Here is a 27,489-nt window from a genome sequence, read left to right on the forward strand (position 1 = left end):
CCTCTCCCTATGCCCCTAGGAGGCTGTATGGATAATCATTTTTCTGCTGATGTGTGCAGCATAATATTGTTATAATAAGGCCACCATTTCAGTTGTAACGTTCCAATTGGGCAGCTTTTGATGGAATTTTTTGGTGCCTCAACGCTCCACAAGTCACAACTCATTCAAAACGCCACGGCCTACATCCTCAATGGCACTTCACCGCCCTCTACTGGCAACCTGTGCCTCCGTTGAGTTCATATCAAAATTCTTGTCCCCCTTTTTGGCGTCACCCCACTCTATCTTAGTCATCCCGTCCAGGCCCCTTCACTCCTCTAACACCAGACTATTCCTTGTCCCTTGCTTCCTCCACAGCACTGATAGTGGCCACTCGTTCAGCCGTTATGTTCCTGCCCTCTTGAACTCCCTTCTTAAACCCCTCCACCTTGCTGCCTCACTCCTGCTTCCAAAATTCTCCTCAAAACCAACCGTCTCTTTGACTCCCACTAATCACTGACCCTCCTGTCTTCCCTTTTCCTGCCCTTATCAGTGTCCTGAGACATTTTATTGCATGTGAGGAGCTCTATCGAAATTCAACTTGTTGCAGTTATTGATGCCATGATGCTATTGGCATCCTGGGTCTGTGAGTTTGGGTCCATGTTTCTTGAACAACAGGGGTCGAGTCATCTACGTTTATGAGTCCAGTGGATAGCATAAGTTGCAGGCTGAAATCCTTCAATTTAAAAGGGCATTCAGGCCTTTCCTTACTCCAACAATCCCAAGCACTACATGTCCGAACTATTAATTCCTCATTTACCTCGCATTCTCTCTTACTCCTGCGCTATGAACTCCGGCCCTTCACCAAGGTTTCTTAATATGTGTATCATAAAAAGAACATTCATTGTCACTGTAAGATGCTCTTCCTCCCCCTCTCACCCCTGGTCCAAAAAAAAATAATGACATACATTCAAAGAAGCCAACAACATTAAACCCAAATTACGCACCCGCCAGTGCCTCAGTCCTTTGGAGCTTTTTGACTTGGGCCCCTTAGTGAGCTAATTACTGACCAAAAAACATATACACACGCATGCACGCACAGAGGGAGCTGCAGACTCAGCACGGAGCAGCTCTGAATTGTCAGCCAACAATGTGTCAGGGGCTGGGGCTATCAGCGCTGAATAAACAACGACCTCAAGCAAAGGGAATGCCGGCCCACCCATTGTGTGGAACAAGGGCAGGAAGAGGCTGTGATCCATCCCTACAGGAATCGCTGTCAGCTGGCTTTAGGGTCTTAGGTTACTTACAACAAACAATCACAGGATCTGCTGTACAATCACATCATGCTCTGCTGTTTAATGAATGTCCCAATACTAAACAATTTTACAACACCAAGTTATAGTCCAGCAATTTTATTTTAAATTCACAAGCTTTCGGAGATTTTCTCCTTCCTCAGGCAAATGTTGAGTGAGGCCAGTACTGAGTGAGGCCAATACTGAGTGAGGCCAGTTTCCAACCTGTTTTTGTCTAGCCGCCTAGCTGTCTAACACGTGTGGAGACCTTTCACTGCACTCCAAGAGTCTCCAAACCAAACTACTGAGAAATCCATCTAAGAAGAGTTCCCGTCCAAAGAAAAGAAAGGACTTGGATTTATATAACGCCTTTCATGTCTTCAGGATGTCCAAAAGCGCAAAGCAGCCAATGAATTACTTTTGAAGTGTAGTCACTGTTGTTGTTGTATGGCAAATGTGGCAGCCAATTTGCACACAGCTAGGTCCCATTAACAGCAAGGAGATGAATGACCAGATAATTTGTTTGAGTGACAAATATTGGCCCCAGACACCTCTCTTGCTCTTTGTCAAAAAGTGCCACATTCACCTGAAAGGGCTAACAGACCTCAGTATAACATTTCATCCCAATTGTAAACAATTTTACAACACCAAGTTATAGTCCAGCAATTTTATTTTAAATTCACAAGCTTTCGGAGGCTACCTCCTTCGTCAGGTGAACGATGTGGAAATGAAATCCACATCATTTCATCCCAAAGCAGTACTCCCTCCATACTGCACTTATGTGCTCAATCCTGGAGTGGGGCTTCTGACTCAGATTGCTACCACTGAGCCAAGGCTGACACTTGTTAACCTGATACTACGTACACACTCTTTCCCTGGTGCAATGACACACCTACCTCAGTCCAGAGAATTGAGGGTTTGAAGTGGGAAAGGGCATGGGATAGAAATGGTGGAGGGATAGAATAGAAGTGGACAGAGGACGGGAGAAAGATGAGATAGAAGTAGGGCAAAGGGCTGCATTGTGGATTGGATTCTGGGGCTTGGCTTGCATATATATAGCACCTTATATCTTTCAGAAACATTACAAAGCACTTTACACACAATAAATACTTTGAACTGCAGTGCTTATCATTTTCTTATTAGCAAGTGCAGCAGCCATTTTGCAGACACAAAGATCTCACAGCCACCAATGAGCTAACTGACCAGTTAATCTTTTTTTAATGTATTGGCAGAGGGGGGAATGTTGGCTTGGATGCCAGGAAAACTCCCTTCTTTTGTTCAAATAGTGCCAGGAAATTTTTGGCATTCACCTGAACAGACAAATAGGGCCTCACTGTTAATGTCTCATCAGTACATCTGATTGCTCTCCCTTATTAATGCACTGTCTAATGCTTAGACTATGAACGCAAACTCCTGGGGTGGGATTTAAAGCCACAGTCTTCCAGCCCAGAGGTGAGAGCATTACTAACTGAGCCAGCTGGACTTAACAATTAATACCTTCACATCATGAGCCACAGAAATAAGGTGGGAAAAAATGTCTAATTTAAGAAACACAGCTCCAATTTACTTATTAGAAATTTATGGAACATTTACTCAAAAATAAATCTTGCCTGACCCAAAACTGGACATGTGCCCGGCAACCTTATGTGTGATCTCATCACTTATTATGGGTAATCCTTTTAAGTTGTCTATTGGGTTAGAAAACATTGTGTTTAACAGCATCCCTCTGTGTGTCCTCCAGACATGGAATGAAATATTTATTTTTAAATTAGCCCACACATTCTATTGACTAGTTTGAGAACGGTGGTAATATTGCTCTGTCACTGCTCCAGTAACCACGAGGAGCCTTGGCCGTGGGCCCGACGTGGTATTTACAGGCCTAACTAGTAACTTCAGGCATTTGAGGTGCTAGAATTGTTCTCCTATCTTATAATGTGAGATATCTCCAATCTCACTGAAACTATTCATGTAAAAGATATGGATACATAAGTACATGAGAACAACTAAGGATGACCAAAAGGCCATTTGGCCCATTAAAACTAATCCCTCTCTATTACTTTAACTCTTCTATCTCAACGTCCAACTGGATTTTTCTTTCTATTATGGTGCCTGTCAGATTGTCATCCGTGGCTCAGTTGGTCGCACTGTTGCCTCTGAGTCAGAAATGGTGTGGGTTCATCCCCACCACTGAGACTTCAGCACATAGTCTAGGCTGACATTCTGCTATAGTACTGAGGGAGTGCAGCATTGTCAGAGGTCTTTCAGATGAGATATTAAACTGAGGTCCTGTCTGCCTGCTCAGGTCAACATAAAAGATCCAATGACACTGTTCACAGAAGAATAGAGAAGTTCTCCCAGTGTCCTAGCCAACCTTAATCCATCAAAGAACACCAACACTAAAACAGATTATGTATAAATGGTAATTTATTCTCATTGCAGTTGTAGGACCTTAGACTATGAACTCAAACTCCGGTCTGCTACATTACAACAATGACTACACTTCAAAAATATTTAATTATCTATGAAGCACTTCGGTCCTGAGGTTGTGAAAGGTGCTATATAAATGCACATTCTTTCACTTCCTTATTATTCCAAACATTTGTCATTCTTTGAGTAAAAAAGTTCTTCTCAATATATTTGTTTTAACTTTATTTTCACATTTATTCATTTAAATTTGTCATTTCGTCTTAATGGCCTTGTTTACCTTGAAATAATACTCTACCCAAGTTGTCAGCCTTGGCTCAGTGGTAGCATTCTTGTCTCTGAGTCAGAAGTTTGTGGGTTCATAAGCCCACTCCAGAGACTTGAGCACATAATCCAGGCCGATGCTTCAGTGCAGTAGGGAGGGAGTGCTGCACTGTCAGAGATGCTGTCTTTCAGATGAGATGTTAAACTGAGGCCCCATCTGCCCTCTTAGGGGGATGTAAAAGATCCCATGGCACTATTTTGAAGAAGAGCAGGGGAGTTCTCCTCAGTGTCCTAGCAAATACTTATCCCTCAACCAACATCATTGAAACAGATTATCTCATTGCTGATTGTGGGACCTTGCTGTGTGCAAATTGGCTGCTGTGTTTCCTACAATACAGCAGTGACTACACTTCAAATGTACTTCACTGGCTATAAAATGCTTTGGGGTGTCCTGAGGTCATGAAAGGTCCTTTATAAATGCAAGTTCTTTTTTTGTACCATGTTTAAATTCAGGACTTGTTATCTAGAACTCTACTCCTTGGTCAAATGATGGAGCAGTCCTTCCAGGATTTCCCTCCTTGAAGTTACCCCTTTCTCTGCTGTTCTTCATTTTGTGTTCTTTCACAGACATGTATAAATAACACAAATTTAACAGCCCCCAAACCACTCAGAACACATTTCAAAATAAATAAGCATTGTAAAATTTCAAATGAAAATCTTTACTTGTCACATCCATTCAGGTGGATGTAAAAGATCTGATGGCATTATTAGAGGAGAGGAGAGTTCTCCCAATGTCCTGGACAACATTCGTCCCTCAACCAAAACCACCAGAACAAAAAATAAATAATCAGATTAACTGGTCACTCATCTCATTGCTGTTTGTGGGAATTGCAGGTGCAGATTGGCTGTCATGTTTGCCTAGATAACAACACTCATTGTACTTCAAAGGGAATTCATTGTATAAAATGCTAAAAGACATTTTGATGGCATCATAAGGCTTTATATAAATGCAAGTAGGCATAAGAATGATAGTGAGAGGCATGACATTGGGCTTGGGAATTTGAAGTGTTACAGCCCAGGTGGGAGGGAATAAATGCTTCCAATTCATTAATACTTTGCAGGAGAACTCCCTGCTCTTCATTGAATATTGCCATCAGGAGAGTAGGGGAAAAATTGGGCAATGTAGATGGTTTGCAGGCCATTCCCTTACTACACAACATGCCCATATGCCCAACTCACAGTCTGTCAAATTATGTTACCTCTGATTCACCACCCACTGTAAGGTTGAGCTGCCTGGTCTTAACCAGATTGTGTTGGATGGGTGAGCACAGAAAATGGCAACTGACTATCTGTTGCCATTCACACGGTGTGGAGTGTATAGGAGTCATCTCTGCATTGACAGAAAGGGAGAGTGTGGGAGACAGAGAGACAAAGAGACAGAAAGAGGGAGGTAGAGAGAGAGAAGGTAGAGATATAGATAGGGAAGTAGAGAGACAGAAGGTAATATTGAGATGTGGAGAGAGAAAGCCAGAGAGAAGCAGGCAGGGATAGACACAGAAAAAGAGGGGGAGACAGACAAGTACAGAAAGAGGGAACCATGGACATTTATAGCAAGGAATGAAACCATTCAACACAGCGTGTCTGTGCTGGCTCTTTGCTACAGCAATCTAAAACTAATCCCACTGCTAGAATTTCTCCCCAAAGCCTGTATTTCCTTCATAGAGCTATTGAAGGAAGAGACTGAAGGAAGAGAGAGAGACAGGAACAGAAAAGGAGAAGGAAAGGCGATCGACAGGAAGGGGAGAAACAGGGAGGTAGAGACAGACAGACGAGAGATTGAAAGAGAGAACTAAAGAGAAACATAAATGAATGGATAGGAAGATAAAGAGACTGGTGATGTTGAAATACAGAGGGAAAAAAACAGGACATGCATACAGATAGATAGTGACAGGGATGTAATGAGGCAAAGACAAAGAAAGAGAGAGGGAGATAAAGAAACAGACAGACAGGGTAATGCAGAGTGGCAGATTTGATATATGTAGTTCCTTTCCCAGGACCTCAAAACTGTGCAATGTTTCACAATCTCTGTGCTATTATAACTCAAACTTAGTGTCATCTAATCATTACTTCTTAATTTATCTCAATCTATCGCCTACTATTTTTAGCTCTGGTGATGCCCTGTCACGTGGGCACTCTTCCTGTAGTTTGGGCCTTGGCTTGGCATCCTGGGTTTTGTTACTGCATGATGGACGCTGTCCTTACATCATGGGTCTTGGCTCTGTATCACAAGCCTGATCCTGCATCATGGACCTTGGTGCTGTATCATAGGCCTAGGCCTGCATCATGGACCTTGGCCCTGTATCATAAGCCTGACCCTGCATCATGGACCTTGGCCCTTTACCACAGGCCTGACCCTGCATCATGGACCTTGGCCCTGTATCGTAGGCCTGACCCTGCATCATGGACCTTGGCCCTGTACCACAGGCCTGACCCTGCATCATGGACCTTGGCTCTGTATCATAGGCCTGACCCTGCATCATGGTCCTTGGCCCTGCATCTTAGGCCTGGGCCCTGCATCATTGACCTGAGCCCTGCATCATTGACCTGAGCCCTGCATCATAGGCCTGGGCCTGCATCATAGGCCTTGGCCCTGCATCAGTTCTGGCTGGAAATCAGACAGGGTTCTAAAATCAGCAAAGCATTTTTCTGGCCAGCCACTGCTTGATGTTATATATAAAACACAATTTTTAAAAAAGAAACTGATCATTGTCGCATGGTACCAATTCCCTAGAAATTCCTTTTTGCTTTAGCAACGGATCGAAGCTCAATCTTTTCTCTCTCCCATTTTAAATTCCTGAATTCTGACTTGATGCTGGTGCCAAAATGTGATGGAGGCAGATCTCTGGAGAGATCTCTAGAAAGAGGCCATTGTTAACAGTGGCTCCATGGTAGCATTCTCACCTCTGAGTTAGAAGGCTGTGGGTTCAAGTCCCAATCCAGGGATTTGAGTATAAAATTTAGGCTGACACTCCCATGCAGTACAGAGGGAGTGCTGCACAGTTGGAGATACTGCCTTCTGCGTGAGAGTCGTTAAACCGAGGCCCCGTCTTCCCTCTCACATGGACGGAAAAGGCCCCGTGGCACTATTTCGAAGAAGAGCAGGGGAGTTCTCCCTGGTGTCCTGGCCAACATTTATCCCTCAACCAACATCACTAAAACAGATCATCTAGTCATTATCTCCTTGGGGTTTATGGGACCTTGCTGTGCACAAATTTGCTGTTGCGTTTCCTACATTACAACAGTGATTACACTTCAAAAGTACTTCATTGGCTGTAAAGCACTTTGGGACAGCCTAAGGTCGTGAAAGGTGCTATATAAACGCCAGTCTTTCTTTCTTTGATTCAGGTTATGCATGGATGCCCGTGGGCACGAGCAGACCGTTGATTCCCCACCCCTCTGCCTACCACAGTGGCCACCTTTGTACAGAATTCTCTACTTGAAGGGCACACAGCTCAACCGTGGTTCGTGGTGGTGCTGATACATGTGGCCTGTACCCTCCAGTATCTTCCCTATGTAGTCTTCTATTTCCTTTTACCAATTTTTTCTCTACCTTTTTACCCATCCTCCCCTGAAGCCACTGGTGTACGGCTCCATGGGCACCCGTAGGGACCTTCCCAGAGTCCATTCTTCATGTGTGAGCCAAAATAGTGAATGTTAAAAGGCTGTTTGACCAAGAGGGGCATCATCGCTGAAACCATCATTCAACCATGTGCACTTTCCAACAGCGGTTACTGAGAAGCATCACAAGCAGGATCCCTGAGTGATTCTCCTTTTCTCGACTCCATGCAGTTATTGAGTTATATCGAAGCACCGCCTACTAAGATCAGCTAACTCAGCGCTAATACAACAAGAACTTGCATTTATATAGTGCCTTTAACATAGGAAAACATCCCAAAGCGTTTCACAGGAGCGTAATAAGATAAAAATTGACACTGAACATAAAGCTTGGTCAAAGAGGTAAGTTTAAAGGAGGAGAGAGAGGTGGAAGGGTTTAGGGAGAGAATTCCAGAACTTAGGCCGAGACAGCTGAAGGCACGGCCTAAGAGTCAGGATGCACAAGAGTCCAGAGTTGGAGGAACACAGAGTTCTTAGAGGGTTGCAGGGCTGGTACAGTTACAGAGATAGAAAGGGACGAGGTCATGGAAGGATTTGAACAAGAGGATGAGAATTTTAAAATTGAGGTATTGGTAAACTTGGAGCCAATGTAGTACAGTGAGCACAGGGGTGATGGGTGATAACTCCTTTTATTACATTATTTATACTTCACTTTCTCAGCTGTTTCTTATTCCTGCAGTCAGAGCACTTTGTGCTCTCATTTCTGCTATTATCTGGTCTAGAATTGTGTCAATCCAAGTTGTCATCATGTTCCTGCTAAGAATGATAGGTAAATGATGCAATTATGGACTTGCAGTTCCTACATTAATTCCCCCCCATTGCTTTGGGAGTGAACAGAGTCTGCAGGTTTGGGTGGCTCTGCGGTCAATCCTTGGTCTGCGCTAAGAAAGCTGTTCTCATCTGGAGTGATACAGTTCACATCAAGTATGCTAGGAACAGGACTATCAGCCAGGGCTCCCACTCCTGATTGCTATCTAATGACTCCTGCTGGTCAGGGTCATTCTTGGTTTTGAAGCTCATTCGGTCAAACAGCCTGACCACACTCACTGCCAACACTCACACATAACAAATGACAATACAAGCAAGGTTAGGGTTAGGTTTACTGGGACTTGTGGGACTGTATCCCAGTCTGTGCCTTCAGAGAAGGAAAGAGACATTTGGATAGAGAAAAAACTTCAAGGTTGGGTGCTGACTGATGGGCATATTGAGATAATTTCTATTTTAAATCCTAATCAACAAGTGGTGAGTCATATTTAAATGCTTGGGCCAGGACTGTAAAAGGATCTGCTTTCAAACTACTTACCCATCCCTTTCCATCAGTCCTGTACATTCAGAACCAGCAACATTTTATCAGACAACCATGTTGGTAACTCTCTAGAACTCTGTCATCCGCACACTCTCCCGTACTAAGTCCAGCTCACCTTTCATCCCTGCTTTCGTTAGCCTCCACTGCTCTCCATTTCCCAACTTTAAAATCTCCTCCAGGCCTAAGTCCCAGCTAACACAGTCTGCTCTTCTAAATTTGGAATCCTGGACACTTCATTCTCCCCCTTACCCCCGTCCAGATTTCAGCCATCACCCCCTGCTCTCTGGAACTCTCTTACTAAACCCATCACCTTTATTCCATCTCTTCCCACTGTCAAAAGGCTCCTCAACCTTTGATCTTGCTTTTGGTCTCCTCCCCTAACTTTTCTCCCAATTTTTGCTAATTATCAGATTTTCTGCTCTTTCGCTAAAGCGGAAAGAACTTGTATTTATGTAGCACCTAGCACATCTTCAGGATGTCCTAAAGCTCTTTTCATCCAATGAATTACTTTTTAAAGTGTAGTCATTGTGATGTAGGCAAAGAGTGGCCAATGTGCAAGTTCTTATTGTTCTGTGGTATTTTTTAAATTCAGCATGTAACAAACTAGAAAAGACTGCAGAGCTTCAAAACATGTGATTTGTATTCATCAGCCATCTTAGTACACACCATGCAGCTGCCAATTACACAAACATTTCCAAGTGAGAGGAAACAGTCAGTGAGCTGCCAGTACTTAACTATTGAGTTACACCAATATTGATACAATTTCCTTCTAAACTATGACACACTTGACTCTTGAAGGTCTAGCTGAGTCATCGACTTAACAGGTTTCATTCAACCCATGCAGACTCTTCATCTACAACACTCAACAGCAACGTACAAAGGAGAAATCAATTACTCCAATACTGATAATAGTTCCTCATCTATTGTGAGAAAGCCAACGTATACCCGAGACTGCCTGTGACTATCATGCCTTGGGCTTTGGCCCGTGTGATATTAGATCTTTCTGCCCTGTTTCACATCTTACAGAACAACATCCAGTACTTATACTGACTACCCTGCTGTATCTTAAATATGTCGTGAAGTACAGTTATAAAGTACTTTCACATTGATGCGAAAGGGTTTTGGGCATGTATCAGTGTGAAAAAAGGGCAACCTAGAATCATAGAACATCACTTGAAAATACCAGAACAGGACAGAGATGTGAAGCCTCCTTCCAAAGGCTATCTCACACCTGTTCAAACCTGCCCCAACTGCATTAGGGCTCCAGTCCAATACAAATCCCAGTTCTAAATGAGCCTTTGGGCCTCCAGGGAACTTTCAAAAACTTTTTGTGGAATCTTTCGAATCCTCAACCAAACTGATTGCTGCCGCCCATGCTCAGCTAACACTGTAAAGTTCCATGGGGAAAGAGCGGAACGCAGCATTTGCATTGAGGCTGGTCAGACTGAGCTCGGTCTACAGTGCCGACTCTGCAATCAGCTGGAGGATACCAGCCTCAGATCAGGACCTGAAGTGTAATGCCAGCCTTATTCCTTGATATTCAACATATCATATAATACTATTGTTGCTATCAATGGTTAAGCTTATATATGGGTTTAATTGGTCTATGCCAGTAGCAGAAAACAGGCTCATAGCGAAAGCAGCATTGAAATTAATGGGACAGAAAATTGGGGGCAGTGTAAAATGGGTTACCGATTCACTATCGTACATTTCACGCTTTCGCAGAGCACCAATTTCATCCCCCATGTTCCTTTCTTCTTCTAACTGATAACATCCTACTTAAATAGGGCTTAAAAAATCCTTCGCAACTAACAAGAAGTATGGTGCTTACCAAAACCTTTCTCCTTGCTGTGTAGCCTTCTTTGCCTTTTTTACAGAATCCCAGTTAAAAGGCTAGAATCCTCAGTAGTTCTAACGGTGGGTGGAAGGAGTCCTGCTCCCAGCTGTGTCCGAGTCTCTTTCAGGCTCAGGGAAAATGCCGACAGCTGATTCTATTGCTGCTCTATGTTTGGGAGAATAAGCCGGCTCTATTTATAGGGCATTAGGAGCCTGGCTGCTCCATCAGGCTGAGTCAATCACTGCTTCCAGAAATCATTGGGGACTCACGCCATTGACATCCCTGCGAGCTGAGCATGCCATCGGCACCTGCTCACTGGGTTAAGCCCACGGAGGCAATAAGGTCATAGGTGCTCAGCCAACCCAATTATGTGAATCTGTACAATTTCCTTCTCTTTCCTCAGATGTTGATGGTGACTTGATAAACAAGCGCCAATGACATCACGTAACACTTTGATGTAGACGCCATCACATGCCAATGACGGGAAGCACGCAGGGCATCAGAGAACCACCGTAACATCGGAAACCAACAGGAAAGCAGAGCCCAAATCCACTAAAACCATCCCCAAAGATTTCCCGGTAGATAAACCATCATATTAGACAACTTGAGGTGATTTTAAACCTGCAATCACATCCCCCAGGTGTCCGTTATTGTATATACAAACCATCCCGACTTGGAAACATATCACCGTTCCTTCATCGTTGCTGGGTCAAAATCTTGGAACTCCCTACCTAACAGCATTGTGGGAGAACCTTCACCGCATGGACTGCAGCAGTTCAAAAGCAGCCCACCACCACCTTCTAAAGGGCAATTAGGGATGGACAATAAACGCTGGCCTTGCCAGCGACGCCCACATCCCATGAATGAATAAAAAAATATATAAACCACCCAAACCCCTCGATTAGATTCCAGCCTGTAATTCACTCCCTGGTATCCATTGTTTTATATATAAACCACCTGAACCCTTCAATTAGATTCCAGCCTGAACCCCCAAAGACCGTAGAAGAAAGAGAGGCCACTATTTTCTCCTTTCTAGGGGGGCCCTGACATCTCCCCCCTGGACTCAGCACAGCATGTCACCATCTATAGCTTTGGTGGAGAAGCAGGCACCTGAAATGCACCTTTAAAGCCCGAATGTAATGTTGGCAACCTATCCCTGGCCTCAACAAGATTGAACAGGCTGGAATCTAATCGAGGAATCCCAGCTGGCATATCCTGGTGGGCACATCCCAGCAGTTACACTGAGATGCACCCTTCCCCATTGATTTTTGGCCCCAATGTCATGATGTTTCTGACCTTCAATCCTACCCTTTTCAGCCCTTGTGTGGTCCACCTCTATGGACCTTGGCCATTCTTCCAGGTTCTTTTTCTCCCCCACTTGCCAATACTCTCCCTCCCCTCCCGTGAAGACTCCAACTCCTTGCTGGGGTACGATTCCACGAGTGCTGGTCACCTCACCCAAATGGCCATCGTTCATGTGTCAGCCTTGACAATAATTTTTGACAGGTATTCAGCTGAGGAGGCATCACAAATTACGGCAGATGAGCGGGAGAATGCTCACGGACGTTCACCACAATGGCACCGTTTCAAAGAAGAGCAGGGATTCTCCCAGTGCCTTGGCTAATATACATCCCTCAACCAACATCACTAAAAGAAAACAGATTCATTGATCATTGATCCCATTGCTGTTTGTGAGATCTTGTTGTGTGCAAATTGGCTGCCATGTTTGCCTGCATAAATTTGCATGTCTGACAACAGTAACTACACTTAGAAAGCAATTCAATGGCTTTGCAACACTCTGAGGATGTGAAGGATGCTATAGAAATGCAAGTCTTTTGTTTTGTATTCTCGGCCAAAGCAACACTCCAAAAAACACCAATGTCCCTGGGCTGCAAAATGCAGGTAAAAAACAACAGCCAGTGATTCCTGTTCCTGATCACCAATCAGTGATCTGTGCTGCAAAAGACTTTATTGGGCTCAGCTGCAATGTTCTCCCAATGTTGAACAGTCTGCTGAGACTCAAATGAGGAATGGCCACTTGGACGAGGCACGAGAGAGTGAGCGGCAATGACACAGCTGTCCGCCAACTTGGGTTGGTGGTTTCAGGAGAAGAGGAGAGAAAATATAGTGGGGAAGAGATAATGTGGGATTTCCACACATTGTGGAGAGCCACACACTTTCAATCAGGGGGGGAAGGTGGAAGTTTATGAAAATGACTGGACCAATCAGCAGGCCAGACATGCACAGAGTTATATTAACATTTTACTGTCCACATAAGATAATAGGATAACTGATGAGGAAGCTAAACATCAAGACATCTGACTGCATGGTCACAGGACATAATCTTGGAACATTTCGTCAGAGATGAACTTAATGTCGAACAACAAAGTGCCAAAAGGAACGGCAGTGAGTGAGCGAAGCAGCAGTGTTTAGATGCAGCGCTCCCAGTCTAATCTGAGGCACTGATTGAATGGCTTGACTCAAAATAACCTGACCACTCACTTGGTGATTGATTGTAGAAGCAAATCAAGCAAATGGCTGTGTCATCACTGACAGACCAGATTCACTTCAAGAAGATGATCAGCATTAAAAAAAACATGAATGCTGGAAATCTAAATTAAGACAGAAAATTCTAGAAATGAACAGCACGTCCGTCAGAGATGTCTCCCCAGTGATCCTGCTGGATTCTCCCATTTATATTCCGCCATGTTCTCTTCCATTCTGGAGGTACTTACAACAACAACAACTTGCATTTATATAGCGCCTTTAACATAGTAAGACAAGCCACATAAGGAGATATTAGGACATGCTTGGTCAAGGAGGCAGATTTTAAGGAGCATCTTAAAGGAGGTGAGGGAGGTAGAGAGGCGGAGCAGTTTAGGGAGGGAATTCCAGAGCTTCCCATAGCAATTTGCCAACAGTGCTCCAAGTACCACTGGTGCTCTACAATATAACAACAACAAAGACAGCAGCATCTTGGATTTATATAGCGCCTTTAACGTAGGAAAACGTCCTCTGCTTCACAGAGGCATAGTCAGTCAAAAATGGACACCCAGACAAAGAAGAAGGTATCAGGAGTGATGATCAAAAGCTTGGTCAAAGAGGCGGATTTTAAGGAGGGTCTCGTAGGAGGAGAGAGGCAGAGGGGTTTAGGGAAGGAATTCCAGAGCGTAGTGCCTAGACAGCTGAAGGCACGGCTGCCAATGATGGGATGAAGGGAGTGGGGATTGTATAAGAGGCCAGGGTCCATCTTCAGAGAGATTGAAGAAGTACACATACAAAGGACAAATGTCTGGTCCACGTCACAAGAGGATATTATTGTTACAGCCCCGAGTTATACCATCGCGCAAGTAGATATAGGTTAGTGTGAGTCAACTCCTATAAAAGCAAGACACTCAGACTGCTTAAGGGAGTCTCTGACACCATTGGGCCAGAGAGGATATCTACGGCAGATCCAAATTTGTGACACATACACAGCACTTAATCTAGGATGACTCTACTCTAAGGGAGTGCTGCATTATTGGAGGTGCCACCTGTTGGATTTTGTAATGTAGGCAAATGGAACTGGCAATTTTCACACTGCAAGGTCCTGCACACAGCAATTAAAATAAAGGACCAGTTAATCTGTTTTTGGTGATGTCAGATAAGAGATAACTGTTGACCATACCACTGGGAGACGCACCCTGTTCTTCCTCAAATAGCACCATGGAAGTGTCAGCATAGATTGTGTACTCAAGCCCCTGGAACCCAAAACCTTCTAACTCAGAGGCAAGACACTACTGAGGCAAGCTGAGCAGTGGCAAGTAAAGAGGTAACTTTCCGAGATTGTCCTGCCCTAGTGAGGAGCCTGACATCAGCCATGCTGAGCGGGAATTCGCAGGTGCACGGCCCACAATTTTCCATCCATAATGGACAGAAAATTCCTGAGCGTAGGGCCTAGAGAACTGAAGGCACGGCTGCCAATGGGCTGCACACCCCCCAATCTCCTGACATAGGCAGCTGGTGGGCAATACTCCACACTGTAAGACGAATTTATAAAATCAGCCCTGTAACATTGGGTAAGTAATGCATTGCTTCGTTGACAGCACCTCCTTAATCCGCAACCTCCACCATCTAGAAGGACAGGGGCATCAGGTGCATGGGAACACCGTCATCTCCAAGTTCCCATCCTGACTTGGACAAATATCGCCATTCCTTCATTGTCGCTGGGTCAAAATCCCAGAACTCCCTACCTAACAGCATTGTGGGAACACTTCGACCACCTGGACTGCAGCTGTTCAAGAAGAAGGCCCACCATCACCTTCTCAAGGGCAACTAGGGAAGAGCAATAAAGGCCGGCCTTGCCAGCGATGCCCACATCCTGAGAATTGTAAATGTGTTCTATATAAATGTGTCACACATAGTACAGATTAGAAAATCGTCCCCTATAATGTTTACAAACATTATCAAGAATTACACCTTTTCTGCATTCCAAGAGACAGCAGTTGAAGGGTTGTGTATTCTTATGGGTCAGCTGCCCAGCCAGCCAGTAGTGAGGAATAACTTCCTGTAATACTAACTGACATCTGATCATCATTCCTCATGACAGACTAAGCATTGGGGCGAATTGCTTCATGGTTAAAAAAAAATCGGCTGCAGAAGCCAAGAGCTATCAGATTTTATAGCTCAACATTTTAGTTCTTCCGTCATGGATTAATCAGTTCATTTAGAAACTTGTGAGTTAATCTTTCATCTCACATCCAATGAGTACAATGCTGCTAAATAAGGGAAGACTCTTCCCTTCAAAGCTCTCAAATTTAGCACAGTAGGAAGATTGTGAAGACTAAGAGTATTGGGAAATAGAGCAGCATTGGTGTTTTTTTAATGGAGAAGCCTAGGTTCAAAGTTCAAATTCCATACAGCAGAACACCTGTAAAGTAGAAGAAGGTAGGAGGGAAGATGAGGCCAATAAGGAATTAATGGGCAGGTAACACCAAATTTGGGTAGGTTATATGAGAAATGGAAAGACTAAGGGAGGTAAGGAGTTCCTCAGTTTTGAGCTCCCTGTAAAGGAAGAGTTTGAGTAGGAGATGGTGTAATAGTCTTGTGTTCAACATAATGTAGGATGCAGACAGGAGCAAAACAGTGTAGGACAGTGTAATAGAGGGAACAAGAGAAGAACAATGGGTTAGAAATTGCTCATCGTTGTGACTGTTTTCCAGATGGAAAACAGCGGCAAAAATGAGCACTTTCGCAGGGCTATGCCCCACGCCCCAAGGACATCTGATAAACTTCTGGCGTCATATTGGCCTCCTGCATTTGCCTCCATGCCCAGCAGAAAAGTCTGTCACGCACAATGGGTCAGAGACTTGAAATTGCAAGTCTCTACCCTTTTTCCATCCGTTACATCACACGAACTGGCACATAGGGCATGTAACCCACCCAAAAAATCGTTCCCAGGATCTCTTTGCCAATCTTGTTTTTTTAAGAGTTAGCACTGGAGCATATTACTCAATAAAGTGAAAAACTGTCCTAGATTTGACTGGGTAGATTAAGAACATTGTGAGCACACAGAGTGAGTGATTACCGAGTGTATTCTAAAACAGTCACTGGTGAGCAAGCAGAGAGCTAATAGCTGCACAGGCTCATATCTATGACCTCATCAGCTATAAGCTGAGGCAGCTCCAAATTCTATCAAATGTTTTAAAGCTCCACTACCCATTAGTCTTGTATAAACAGTGTTTTTTAAAACTAACTTAGAGTTAGGAAGTGAGTAAACCTTAGCCTAGAAATAACTGGCAAAATAAGCGGACGGAGACTTAATGTGTTCGTACAATGTTCCTCCGTCTGCTAGTAAGCATCATCGGATTTATTTTAAAATGAGTTAACGCCTCTGTTAAAATAGCAGAAGGAGAAATGTCACACGATCACGTTAAGGCTGGCATCGTCGCCAATAATTTCTAGGCTCCTGTTCCTGATATATCCGCAAACCATGGGGGGATCTGTTCCTCTGCTATAACTTACTGTCAATGGAAATGTTTACAGGTTTCCACACCTTCCTCCACCCCAATATGACAAGTGTAACACAATATCAGGTGAATCATAAGCAAAATACAGTGGATGCTGGAAATCCAAAATAAAAACAGAAAATGCTGAAAATACTCAGCGAGTCAGGCAGCATCTGTGGAGAAAAAAACAGTGTTAACGTTTCAGGTCGATGACCTTTCGTCAGAACTGGAAGAAGTTGAAGATTTAACAGTTTTTAAGTAAGTACAGAGCCAGGCAAAGGGTGGGGGGGGGGGTGGAGGAAGGGGAGGGGAGTGGAACCACTGCTCCCATTTTTTAGGACAGCAGGTGCTGGTAATGGTTCTGCTGTTGCTATTTATAGCTCCTCTAGACCAATCTTTTGCTTCTTAACCTGTCCCATTACCACACTTCTTGCCTTGCACTATCATCCCTTTTGTCATTTAATCACTCCTGCCCTCCACCCTATCACAGACCTTCCCTTTTGTTCTTTCCTCCCCTCCCCTTCCTTTCCCCTCCCTCCTTTGCCTTACTCTGTACTTGCTTAAAAACTGTTAAATCTTTAATTACTTCCAGTTCTGACAAAAGGTCATCAACCTTCACCACACGGACTGCAGCGATTCGAGAAGGCGGCTCACCACCTCCTTCTCAAGGGCAATTAGGAATGGGTAATAAATGCTGGCCTTTCCAGCGACGCCCACATCCCATGAACGAATAAAAAAAAGTCATCAACCTGAATCGTTAACTCTGTTTCTTTCTCCACAGATGCTGCCAGACTTGCTGAGTATTTCCATCATTTTCTGCTTTTATATCAGGTGAATCATATTCACTGAAACGATAGCTCCCCCCAACCCCAGGACTGGCTTGTGCACTATTGGTAAAGCTCCCCACTACCAACCCTCTGAATCAAAAGACCCTCTCCCTTCCCAGACAAGTCTTCTAGATCCCCCCCGACATCCTAATTGTGTTTGCTGAATCAACAGCCCCCCACCTGATGTTGTAGATCGCCCTCCTCCATTCACTGAATGCATTTATTCGAATCCAGTAGTTTTCTCCATCCCTCTTGTTTATGCCGTTGATCTGAATAACAGATTTTATTTTACTTTTTTTTAAACCACCCTCCACTAAGTCCAGTTCACCTCAACTATTGCCCCAGCCGTGGCTCAGTGGTAGCACTCTGGGCTCTGAGTCAGAAGGTTGTAGGTTCAACTCCTACTCCAGAGATATGAGCACAAAATCTAGGCTGACACTTCAGTGCAGTACTGCATCAGTTTCTACTGACACCCCATCTCCCAGTGCAGTGATTTCCAAATACTCATTCCCATTTACAAGTGGCCTCATTACACCCAGCCTCCACACCTTCTTCATCTCTAAATCCCAGACCATGCCCTCCGTTCCTTTGAGTCTGGATTACCGTATGCCTGTGCCCCTTCACAATCAGTGGCAGAGTCTTTGGCCATCATAGCCCTGCTCTCAGGAATTCTCTCCCTAAGCTGCTGAGTCATGTGGGACTCAAACCCACAACCCTCAGTACCACTGAGTATTAGTCCCAGCCTCTCACACTTTAAGCTTTAAATTATGTTTATGTCACAAGATTACAAGATAGATACAGATGAGCAAGGCTATTCAAAAAAATCCCAGGGTAACCCTATTATCCAATTGTCTCTTAATTATATCTACTCCCCTACCTGGAAATATATTTCCTGTACTGATGACTGTAGTTCACTCTGGGATTGTTCTCCTTAGAGCAGAAAAGATTAAGGGGAGATTTAGTAGAAGTGTTCTAAATTATATGGGGTTTTGGTCGAGTAAATGATGAGAAACTCTTTCCACTGGTCATTAACCAGAGGAGACAGATATAAAATAATTGGCAAAAGAACCAGAGGGGAGGTGAGGAGATTTTTTTTTTTGCAGCATGTTATGATCTGGAATGCACTGCCTGAAAGGTGGTGGAAGCAGATTCAATAGTAACTTTTAAAAGGGAATTGGATATATACTTGAAAAGGAAAAATTTGCAGGGCTATGGGGAAAGCGCAGGGGAGTGGGACTAATTGATTAACTCTTTCAAAGAGCCGGCACTGACACAATGGGCCGAATGACCTCCTTCTGTGCTGTAAGATTCTATGATATCAAGAACTTCCTAATATCAGTCCTAAATTTGCCTTTTGGTAGTTTGAACCTCATTCCCTTGTCCCACTGTCACAGTTTAAGTTGAAGTAATGTTCCATATTTACCTTTCCTATACCATTTACTATTAAATATACCTCTACGAGGTCTCCTCCCAGTCACCTCCTTTCAAGATGGAAGGGCCCATGTCTCTCTCTCAATCTTCTGACACTTTTCTCACCACCACCAGTGTTTAACCCATTCCCAATGTATTGATAACCAAAATGGACTTATTTGCTTATCACTTGACTTTGCCTTATTTCAGCGCAGTACAATCTCTGACATACGCGTACATTGCTGTTGTGATTGCTTCAAGCACTACTTACCCAGCTCTTTCGCCAGTATTTTTGGTTGTTGTTGTACAGGGTCTCTTTCTTCAGGCAACAGTTCTTGGCTAGATTTTGGTTCCTGTAGATTTGAGCAGAGAAATCATGATATTTTAGTGAGGATTGATGTCAGCAAGAGGGTGCTCAGGAAGGAAGTTAAGATCCTGAAGGACCCATATGGAGTTGGAAATGAGGATGAGCAGAAGACAGTAAAAGTGCCAAATCACCACTTGGAGATTTTTACCAGGTAAGAATCTAACAATGTGAATAGCAGTGTAGTGGGTATGTTACTGGACTAATAATCCAGAGGCCTGGACTCCACAGAACTTATGTTCAAATTCCACCATGGCAGTTTGAGAATTGAATTCATTTTTTTTTAAATCTGGAAATAAAAAGCTGGTATCATGAAGTGGCCATCGAGCTGTCAGATTGTTGTAAAAACCCAACTGGTTCACTAAGGTCCTTTAGGGAAGGGAACCAGCTGTGCTTATCCACTCTGGCCTATATGTGACTCCAGTCCCACACCAGCATGGTTGATACTTAACTGCCCTCTGAAGTGGCTTAGCAAGCCACTCAGTTGTATCAAACTACTACAGCGGTTCAAGAAGAAGACCCACCACCTCCTTCTCAGGGCAAATAGGGATGGGCAATGAAAGCCGGCCTTGCCAGCAATGCCTACATCCCCAGAATGAATAAAGAAACAAAAATCCCATCTAATATCAAACAAACACCATGGGGGGGAATTTTAACCCCCAAGGACAGGGGCGATGGGGAGTGTGGGGGGTTTAAATTCTTTAAAATGTGAAACCCAACCCTAACCTGCCACGAAGGCGCCTACTTCTGTCTTAACTGGGGGGGGGCGGGGGGAGTTGGGGGACTGGAGAGTAACTCACTCTTGAGAGACAGGTCAATAATATAAATATGTTAATAAATATGGGCGCCTCAGATTTTAGCAGCCATTTAGATTTAATGGAGAACTGCCGGATCCAGCAGGTAAGTGCTTTACCAACACTGCTTGTGGGCCAGGAGGAGCAGGAGTGCTTCTCCCTGGCCCCCCAAGCTAACCTCCCACAATCTGCCTCCCTTCCTACGAGCTCCAGGCCCCCTCCCCGCAATCTCCAGGCCGACCTGCAATTGTCCCACCGCGACCTCCTCCCCATCTCCATCATCATCCCCTCCACTTGTGATCTCCCCCCCCACCCCCACTCCGCAATCTCTTCTCCCCCACGATCTGTCCGTCCCTCCCTCCCTCCTCTCCGGTCCCCGGCTATGGCCCTCTAGTGCAGGCTTTTCCACCTGACAGCCAGCCAGCCTTTCAATCTGGCCAACCGCCTGCTGGAAAATGGAGAAAAAAAATTCAAATGTGGTGAACGTTTGTTTTTTAGACTGGAGTGAAGTATACAATATTGTTCCCCAGAGGTCAGTATTAGGACTACTGCTCTTTTTGATATATATTAATGACCTGGACTTGGGTATAGAGGGTATAATTTCAAAGTTTGCAGATGACACAAAACTTGGAAATGTGGTAAATAATGTGGAGGATAGAAACAGACTTCAGGCGGACATAGACAGACTGGTGAAATGGGCAGATACATGGCAGATGAAAGTTAATGCAAATAAGTGTGAAGTGATACATTTTGGTAGAAAGAATGAGGAGAGGCAATATAAACTAAATGGTACAATTTTAAAGGGGGTGCAGGAACAGAGAGACCTGCAGGTGTATGTACACAAATCTTTGAAGGTGGCAAGACAAGTTGAAAAGGCTGTTAAATAAGCATATGGGATCCTGGGCTTTATTAATAGAGGCATAGAGTACAAAAGCAAGGGAGTTATGCCAAACCTTTATAAAACACTGGTTAGGCCTCAGCTGGAGTATTGTGTTCAATTTTGGGCACCACACTTTAGGAAGGATGTCAAGGCCTTAGAGAGGGTGCAGAAGTGATTTACTAGAATGGTACCAGGGATGAGGGACTTCAGTTATGTGGAGAGACTGGAGCAGCTGGGGTTGTTCTTCCTACAGCAGAGAAGGATTGAGGTGTTCAAAATCATGATCAGATTTGATAGAATAAATAAGAATAAACTGACAGTGACAGGAGGGTCGGTAACCAGAGGATACAGATTTAAGGTGATTGGCAAAAGAACCAGAGGCAACATGAAGAAACATTTTATTATGCAGCGAGTTGTTCTGATCTAGAATGCACTGCCTGAAAGGGTGGTGGAAGCAGATTCTATAATAATTTTCAACAGGGAATTAGATAAATATATGAAGGGAAAAAATTTACAGGGTTATGGGAAAAAAGCAGGAGAGTGGGACTAATTGGATAGCTCTTTCAAGGAGCCAGCACAGGTACAATGGGCTGAATGGCCTCCTTTTGTGCTGTACCATACTATGATACTATATGGTCCTGCCATTAAATTCGGCAGGACCTCATAGTATCTTGGTATCTTAGTATGGTACAGTAGTAAAGTCCTCCCCACCTCCTCGTAAATGTCGGGGCCCATGTATACTCTGGGCTTTGACTTTCCTGAAGCTGAGTAAATACCCTGCTGGGTGTGGTACTGAGCCAATGCACTAATGAGAATGGTACTGAATATAAGCACCATTACATCCTCGAATCATGTTTTTCTTTGTCTGCCTCTTGATCTGTTCCCATCAACTTTTCCAGACAGTAACAACCCTGACAATTTTCCCTGTGACCCCCCCAATAATTTACCCACAGTATGCCATTTTTCTCACCATAATCAGCTTAATCTCTTCTCTTTTGTTAGATCAAGGGCCCTCGTGTTAGTCATTATAACATTGCACAGCACAATTTCAACCCAGAAGAATCAGTGCCTTCAGGAGATGAGGGAAGAACAGAGAAGAAAATCTGCGAGAACAAAATATCCTCGATAACATCAATTGATGCAGTAGGTTGAAACATTGGTTTAATTTCTTCCCTGACATCAAGGGAAGGACATTAGACTGACCTTTGAGGGTCAAAGATAAAGGAATGTTATGTCAAGCTCTATTTACGGTACCACAGCATTCTTTTGCCTCTGAGCCATGGAGGCCAGTTGTAACATCCTGTTATGATCCCATGAATGGAGCATACTGAAGTCCAAGCAAGCATGTTTGCAACAGTTTCCATAAGGGAAGTTGACATTTATTTTGGTGCTGGCCTTTGTACTTTTCAGAGTTCCAAGGACATCTTAAATCAGATGGCCTGTGACAGATATCATGTAGTTATGCCTAGACTCTGAAGAACTTGGGGGGGCCAATGAAAACGTGACCTGAAGGAAGAGTCTGGATCAGTTATTCATATCAATGTCTAACTATGGAGGGCGAGAGGCAAGGGGAGAGGGGCAAAGGTCAGGCAGGCAAAAAAAAATCAGAGGCTAACAACTATCCCTGGTTGGGTCACGGAAAGCTCCTTGTCTGTGATGTTTAGATCTTGATAGGATAAATAGAAAAGTAAATACAGAAAATACTAAAACGCACAGTTAGAGAGATGTTTCTCTCCTTTGCACCTGGGGAATGCTCAGTTTTTGGGAGCAAAGCAGAGGAAAAAAGGGGAGGAGACTAGTTACACCTGGATTTCTGGGCTTTTCCCAACAGGGCGGGGAGTGGCGTACTTGCACCTGTAGCATTGCCTGTCTTTGTAAGTATACAGTATAAGTCAATGGCCCAATCTCTTTCACTGTGTGACCTTACCTACACCCTATCAGGGCCTTTCACTTACTGTACTCAATTAATGACGTAGTGAGGCAGCATGTTGGAGCAGCACTGTACATTGGCATGAAGTGCTAGGATGTAGGCTTGTGCTTGCGATGTTCCAATTGCCAGGATAAAGAACATAAGAATTTTTAGCAAAAGGAAAAACCCATGAAACCCAACAAGCCCATCCTTTTTTGGTTGATCTCAGCCCAACCTACCAGCTTGATTATGTGAAAATGCATCCAATCACCCATTGGTGCCAGTTCAATGACTTGGTGGTATCTGTTTCCACAACTCTATGACGCTTTGGGTGAAAAAGTTCTGTCTGATTTCTGTACCTAGTAATTAGCTTAATTTCTACCTTTTGCCCCCTGGTATTTGAACCCTCCACTATGGTGATCACCTTTGTCAATCTGCTTCCATAAATTAGGAACATAGGAAATAGGAGCAGTGTGCACCATTCAATAAGATCATGGTTGATCTTCAACCTCAACTCCACTTTCCTGCCTGATCTCCATATCCCTTGATTCCCCTAGAGTCCAAAAATCTATCGATCTCAGCCTTGAATATACTCAACAACTCAGCATCCACAGTCCTTTGGGGTAGAGAATTCCAAAGATTCACAACCCTTTGAGTGAAGAAATTCCTCCTCATCTCAGTCTTAAATGTCCGACCCATTATCCTGAGACTATGCCCCCTAGTTCTAGACACTCCAGCCAGGGAGAACAACCCCTCAGCATCTACCTGTCAAGCCCCCTCAGAATCTTATATGTTTCAAAGAGATCACTTCTCATTCTTCTAAACTTCAGAGAGTATAGGCCCATTTTACTCAATCTCTCATTTCAGGAATGAATCTAATGATCCTTCGTTGCACTGTCTCTATGGCAGGTATATCCTTCCTTAGGTAAGGAGACCAAAACTGTGCACACTCCAGATGTGGTCTCACCAAAGCCCTGCACAATTGTAGCAGGACTTCCTTACACTTGTACTCCAACCCCCTTGCAATAAAGGCCAGCATTCCATTTGCCTTCCTAATTGCTTGCTGTACCTGCATGCTAACTTTCTGAGTTTCTTGTACAAGGACATCCAAATCTCTCTGAACACCAACATTTAATAGTTACTCAACATTTTAAAAATATTCTGTTTTTCTATTCTTCCTACCAAAGTGAATAACCTCACATTTCCCCATATTATACTCCATCTGCCACCTTCTTGCCCACTCACTTAACCTTTCTATATCCCTTTGCAGACTCTTTGTGTCTTCCTCTCAGCTTACTTTCCCACCTATCTTTGTATCGTCAGCAAACTTGGATACATTATACTCGGTCCCTTCATCTAAGTCATTAATATAGATTGTAAATAGTTGAGGCCCAAGCACTGATCCTTGCGGCCTCCCACTAGTTACGGCCTGCCAACCTGAAAATGACCCGTTAACCCCTACTCTCTGTTTTGTGCCCGTTAACCAATCCTTTATCCATGCTAATATATTGCCCCCAATCCCATGAGCCCTTATCTTGCGAAACAACCTCTTATGTGGCACCTTATCGAATGCCTTTAGAAAATCCAAATATACTACATCTACCGGTTCTCCTTTATCTACCCTGCTAGTTACATCCTCAAAAAAGTCTAATAAATTTGTCAAACATGATTTCCCTTTCATAAAACCGTGTTGACTCTGCCTAATCCTATTAGGATTTTCAAAGTGTCCTGTTACCACTTCCTTAATAATGGATTCCAGCATTGTCACCACTGATGTCAGGCTAACTGGCCGAAAGTTCCCTGTTTTCTCTCTTCCTCCTTTCTTGAATAATAATAATCTTCAAAACTTCATTTAGGTTACCTCAAAGACTCTTCCTTTCCAAATAGAACAAGTCCAACTCCCGTAACCTTGAAAGACATGATCTGTGATATGAGGATGTGGTGCTGCAAGTCTCATTGAGCACGTCTTTGTCAACAAGTCACTTATTTTTCTTTCAATTTTCTTCCTTCTCACCTCCTGAAGGCAGTGATTTACACTTCAGTATGGCTCTATCAATGAAGCATTAGCACTCTCACAAATATTCATTTTCACCCGAATGTGAGCAGGACATCATATAGAGCAGAGTCCATTCCCCACTCGGCATTTTCCAGCATGAATTACTGGATGGCGAGCAGGACCTGGCCAATTTTCCAATAACCTTATCGGGGCAAACTGGCTGAGATCATCCAATTCAGGAGTAGAACATGGACTTTTTTGTTACTTGGGCTCAACACCACACTATGTAGTGGTTATGTTACTGGACTAGTAATCCAGAGAGTGAGAGTTTAAATCCCATCATGGCAGTTTAAGAATTTGAATTAAAAACTGGTATCAGTAAAAGTGAAGCTGGTAGATTGTCATAAAAATCCAACTAGTTCACTAAAGTCCTTTCAGGGGGGAAACCTGGTCTGGCCTATATGTGACACCAGTCAATGTGGTTGACTCTTAACTACACTCTGAAGTGGCCTAACAAGCCACTCAGTTATCAGGGCAACTAGGAATGGACAGTAAATGTTGGCCTTGCCCACATCCTGAGAATGAATTAAAAAAAATACCAAATGATTTTCAATGAAGATGGTGGCCCTTTGAGATTTTGGTACAAGTAATTTGCGTGTTCTCTTCAACTTTGGTCGAATGTTGTGCAATGTGCTGTAATAAATAATCAGATATAAATCATGAGTCAATCTTAACTTACCTCTTTGAAGGTGTTTTCAGGAACAGCGATGATGAGTGGCTCCTTGGGGGATGTGCTCGTGCTGTATCTCCCTTCATTCACCTTGGTCCCGGACGGCAAAGAGCTTGGAATTGCTGTGCTGCTTGATGGGGCCATTTTGACTTTCGACCCCGCCGATACCTGTTGGGAGCTGCTTTTACCGATAGGTATTTCAAAGAGGGCCCGCAGCATTCTAACGTCAACGGCAGTGTTCTCACTTGGAGACAGGTTCTCCATTGATTTGCACCTTCGTTGAGCGAGGTCATGAGGCTGCATCTCTTTCCTCTCAAACAGCCTTCTTAAAGACTCTATCTTGTTTATGGATGAAGCTGCTGGAGACAGAATCTTAGAAAGGACACATTTCCTTTACTACTTTCAAACTAAAATTACATTTCTTTCTTAGCACAATTAATTCTTTTTTTAATAAAAACACTCCACCCCCACCTGCCCCCGCTGCCCCCCACAACTCCCCACCACCAATTTTCTCCCTTTGTCTTTTGTCTTGCTGGGGTGCAGTGGTTGCTGGCTTCAATCCAGTGCCTCACTCCAGTGACCGTTCCACATGTTTGAACCTAGTCAATGAGTGCTGGCATGCTATTCAACCATTGGGTCTTCACAATTGAACCTGACCCTGTATTCTTCCCATAAAGATGTGTGACTCTGGATAAGGAAAACTGGTCAGCATGCAGGACTAGCAACCATGGTTGACTTTTCCTTTCATCAGCACAGGGGCAATAAAGCCAAATGCAGTGTGCCATCTGAGCCTCACTTGTGCTCAGCTAACTCAACACAAATCAAGTATTGAAGCTGGAGGGACATCATAGACTGTATCTATACTGATATTAATCAGCTCCTTCACAGTGTCAGGCTCAGCAACTTCTCTCAGCTAGCAAGCAATGTTAATGATGATCTTAAAGCGACTTGCTTTAAATTCTCATCCTTATTTTCAAATCCCTCCATGGCCTTGCCCCCCCCTATCTCTGTAACCCGCTCCAGTCCTACAACACTCTGAGATCTCTGTGCTCCTCCAAATCTGGCCTCTTGCGCATCCCCAATTTTAATCGCTCCACCATTGGCTGCCGTGCCTTCAGCCGCCTAGACCCTAAGCTCTGGAATTCCCTCCCTAAACCTTGCCGCCTCTCTACCTCTCTCCTCCTCCTTTAAGACACTCCTTAAAACCTACCTCTTTGACCAACCTTTTGGTCACCTGACCAAATATCTCCTTATGTGGCTCGGTGTCAAATTTTGTTTGATAATGCTCCTGTGAAGTGCCTTGGGACCTTTTGCTACATTAAAGGTGCTATATAAATACAAGTCGCTGTTGCTGCTGTTGTAGGACTCAAGTGACAACCACCCCCTATTCCAAGCTGCCTAGGTAGCTCTGCATTTCTTTCCCTCCAGGTAGCATCTCTAATCTGAAATCACAAGAATGCAAAAAATCATGGACCAAGAAGAGGCCATTTAGTTCATGAAACCTATTCCTTCCACATACTTTGTATTATCCCCTCTATCATGGTCTCTAGCACATACCATGTACTATCCCCTCGATCATGGATTCTAGTACATACCATGAACTATCCACTCTCTTATGGGCTCTACCACAGATCATGGACTATCTACTCTCTCATGGATTCTACCAAAGATCATGGACTCTACTACAGACCATGTACTATAGCACAGACCATGTTCTATCCACTCTCTCACGTCCTCTACTCCCACCCAATTAATCTTCTAAGGAAATGTTCTGAAAAGTCCCACCCTCTTCTCAGAGGCAAATTGAGCAAACTGCAG

General features: G+C 43.9%; 1 protein-coding gene across 1 annotated transcript in view; it reads right to left on the bottom strand.

Moving 5' to 3' along the window:
- Positions 1-27,489, bottom strand: part of LOC137311822 (xin actin-binding repeat-containing protein 1-like) — a 64,099-nt gene that overhangs the window by 18,307 nt on the left and 18,303 nt on the right. The window contains exons 4-5 of the mRNA XM_067978766.1: positions 25,681-26,043; positions 19,270-19,351 (exon numbers count right to left, since the gene is read on the bottom strand). Of these exons, the coding sequence (XP_067834867.1) occupies positions 19,270-19,351; positions 25,681-26,043 (445 nt within the window). The remainder of the gene's footprint in view (positions 1-19,269; positions 19,352-25,680; positions 26,044-27,489) is intronic.

The sequence above is a fragment of the Heptranchias perlo genome, chromosome 3, assembly GCF_035084215.1.
Source record: "Heptranchias perlo isolate sHepPer1 chromosome 3, sHepPer1.hap1, whole genome shotgun sequence".
Lineage (NCBI taxonomy): Eukaryota > Metazoa > Chordata > Chondrichthyes > Hexanchiformes > Hexanchidae > Heptranchias > Heptranchias perlo.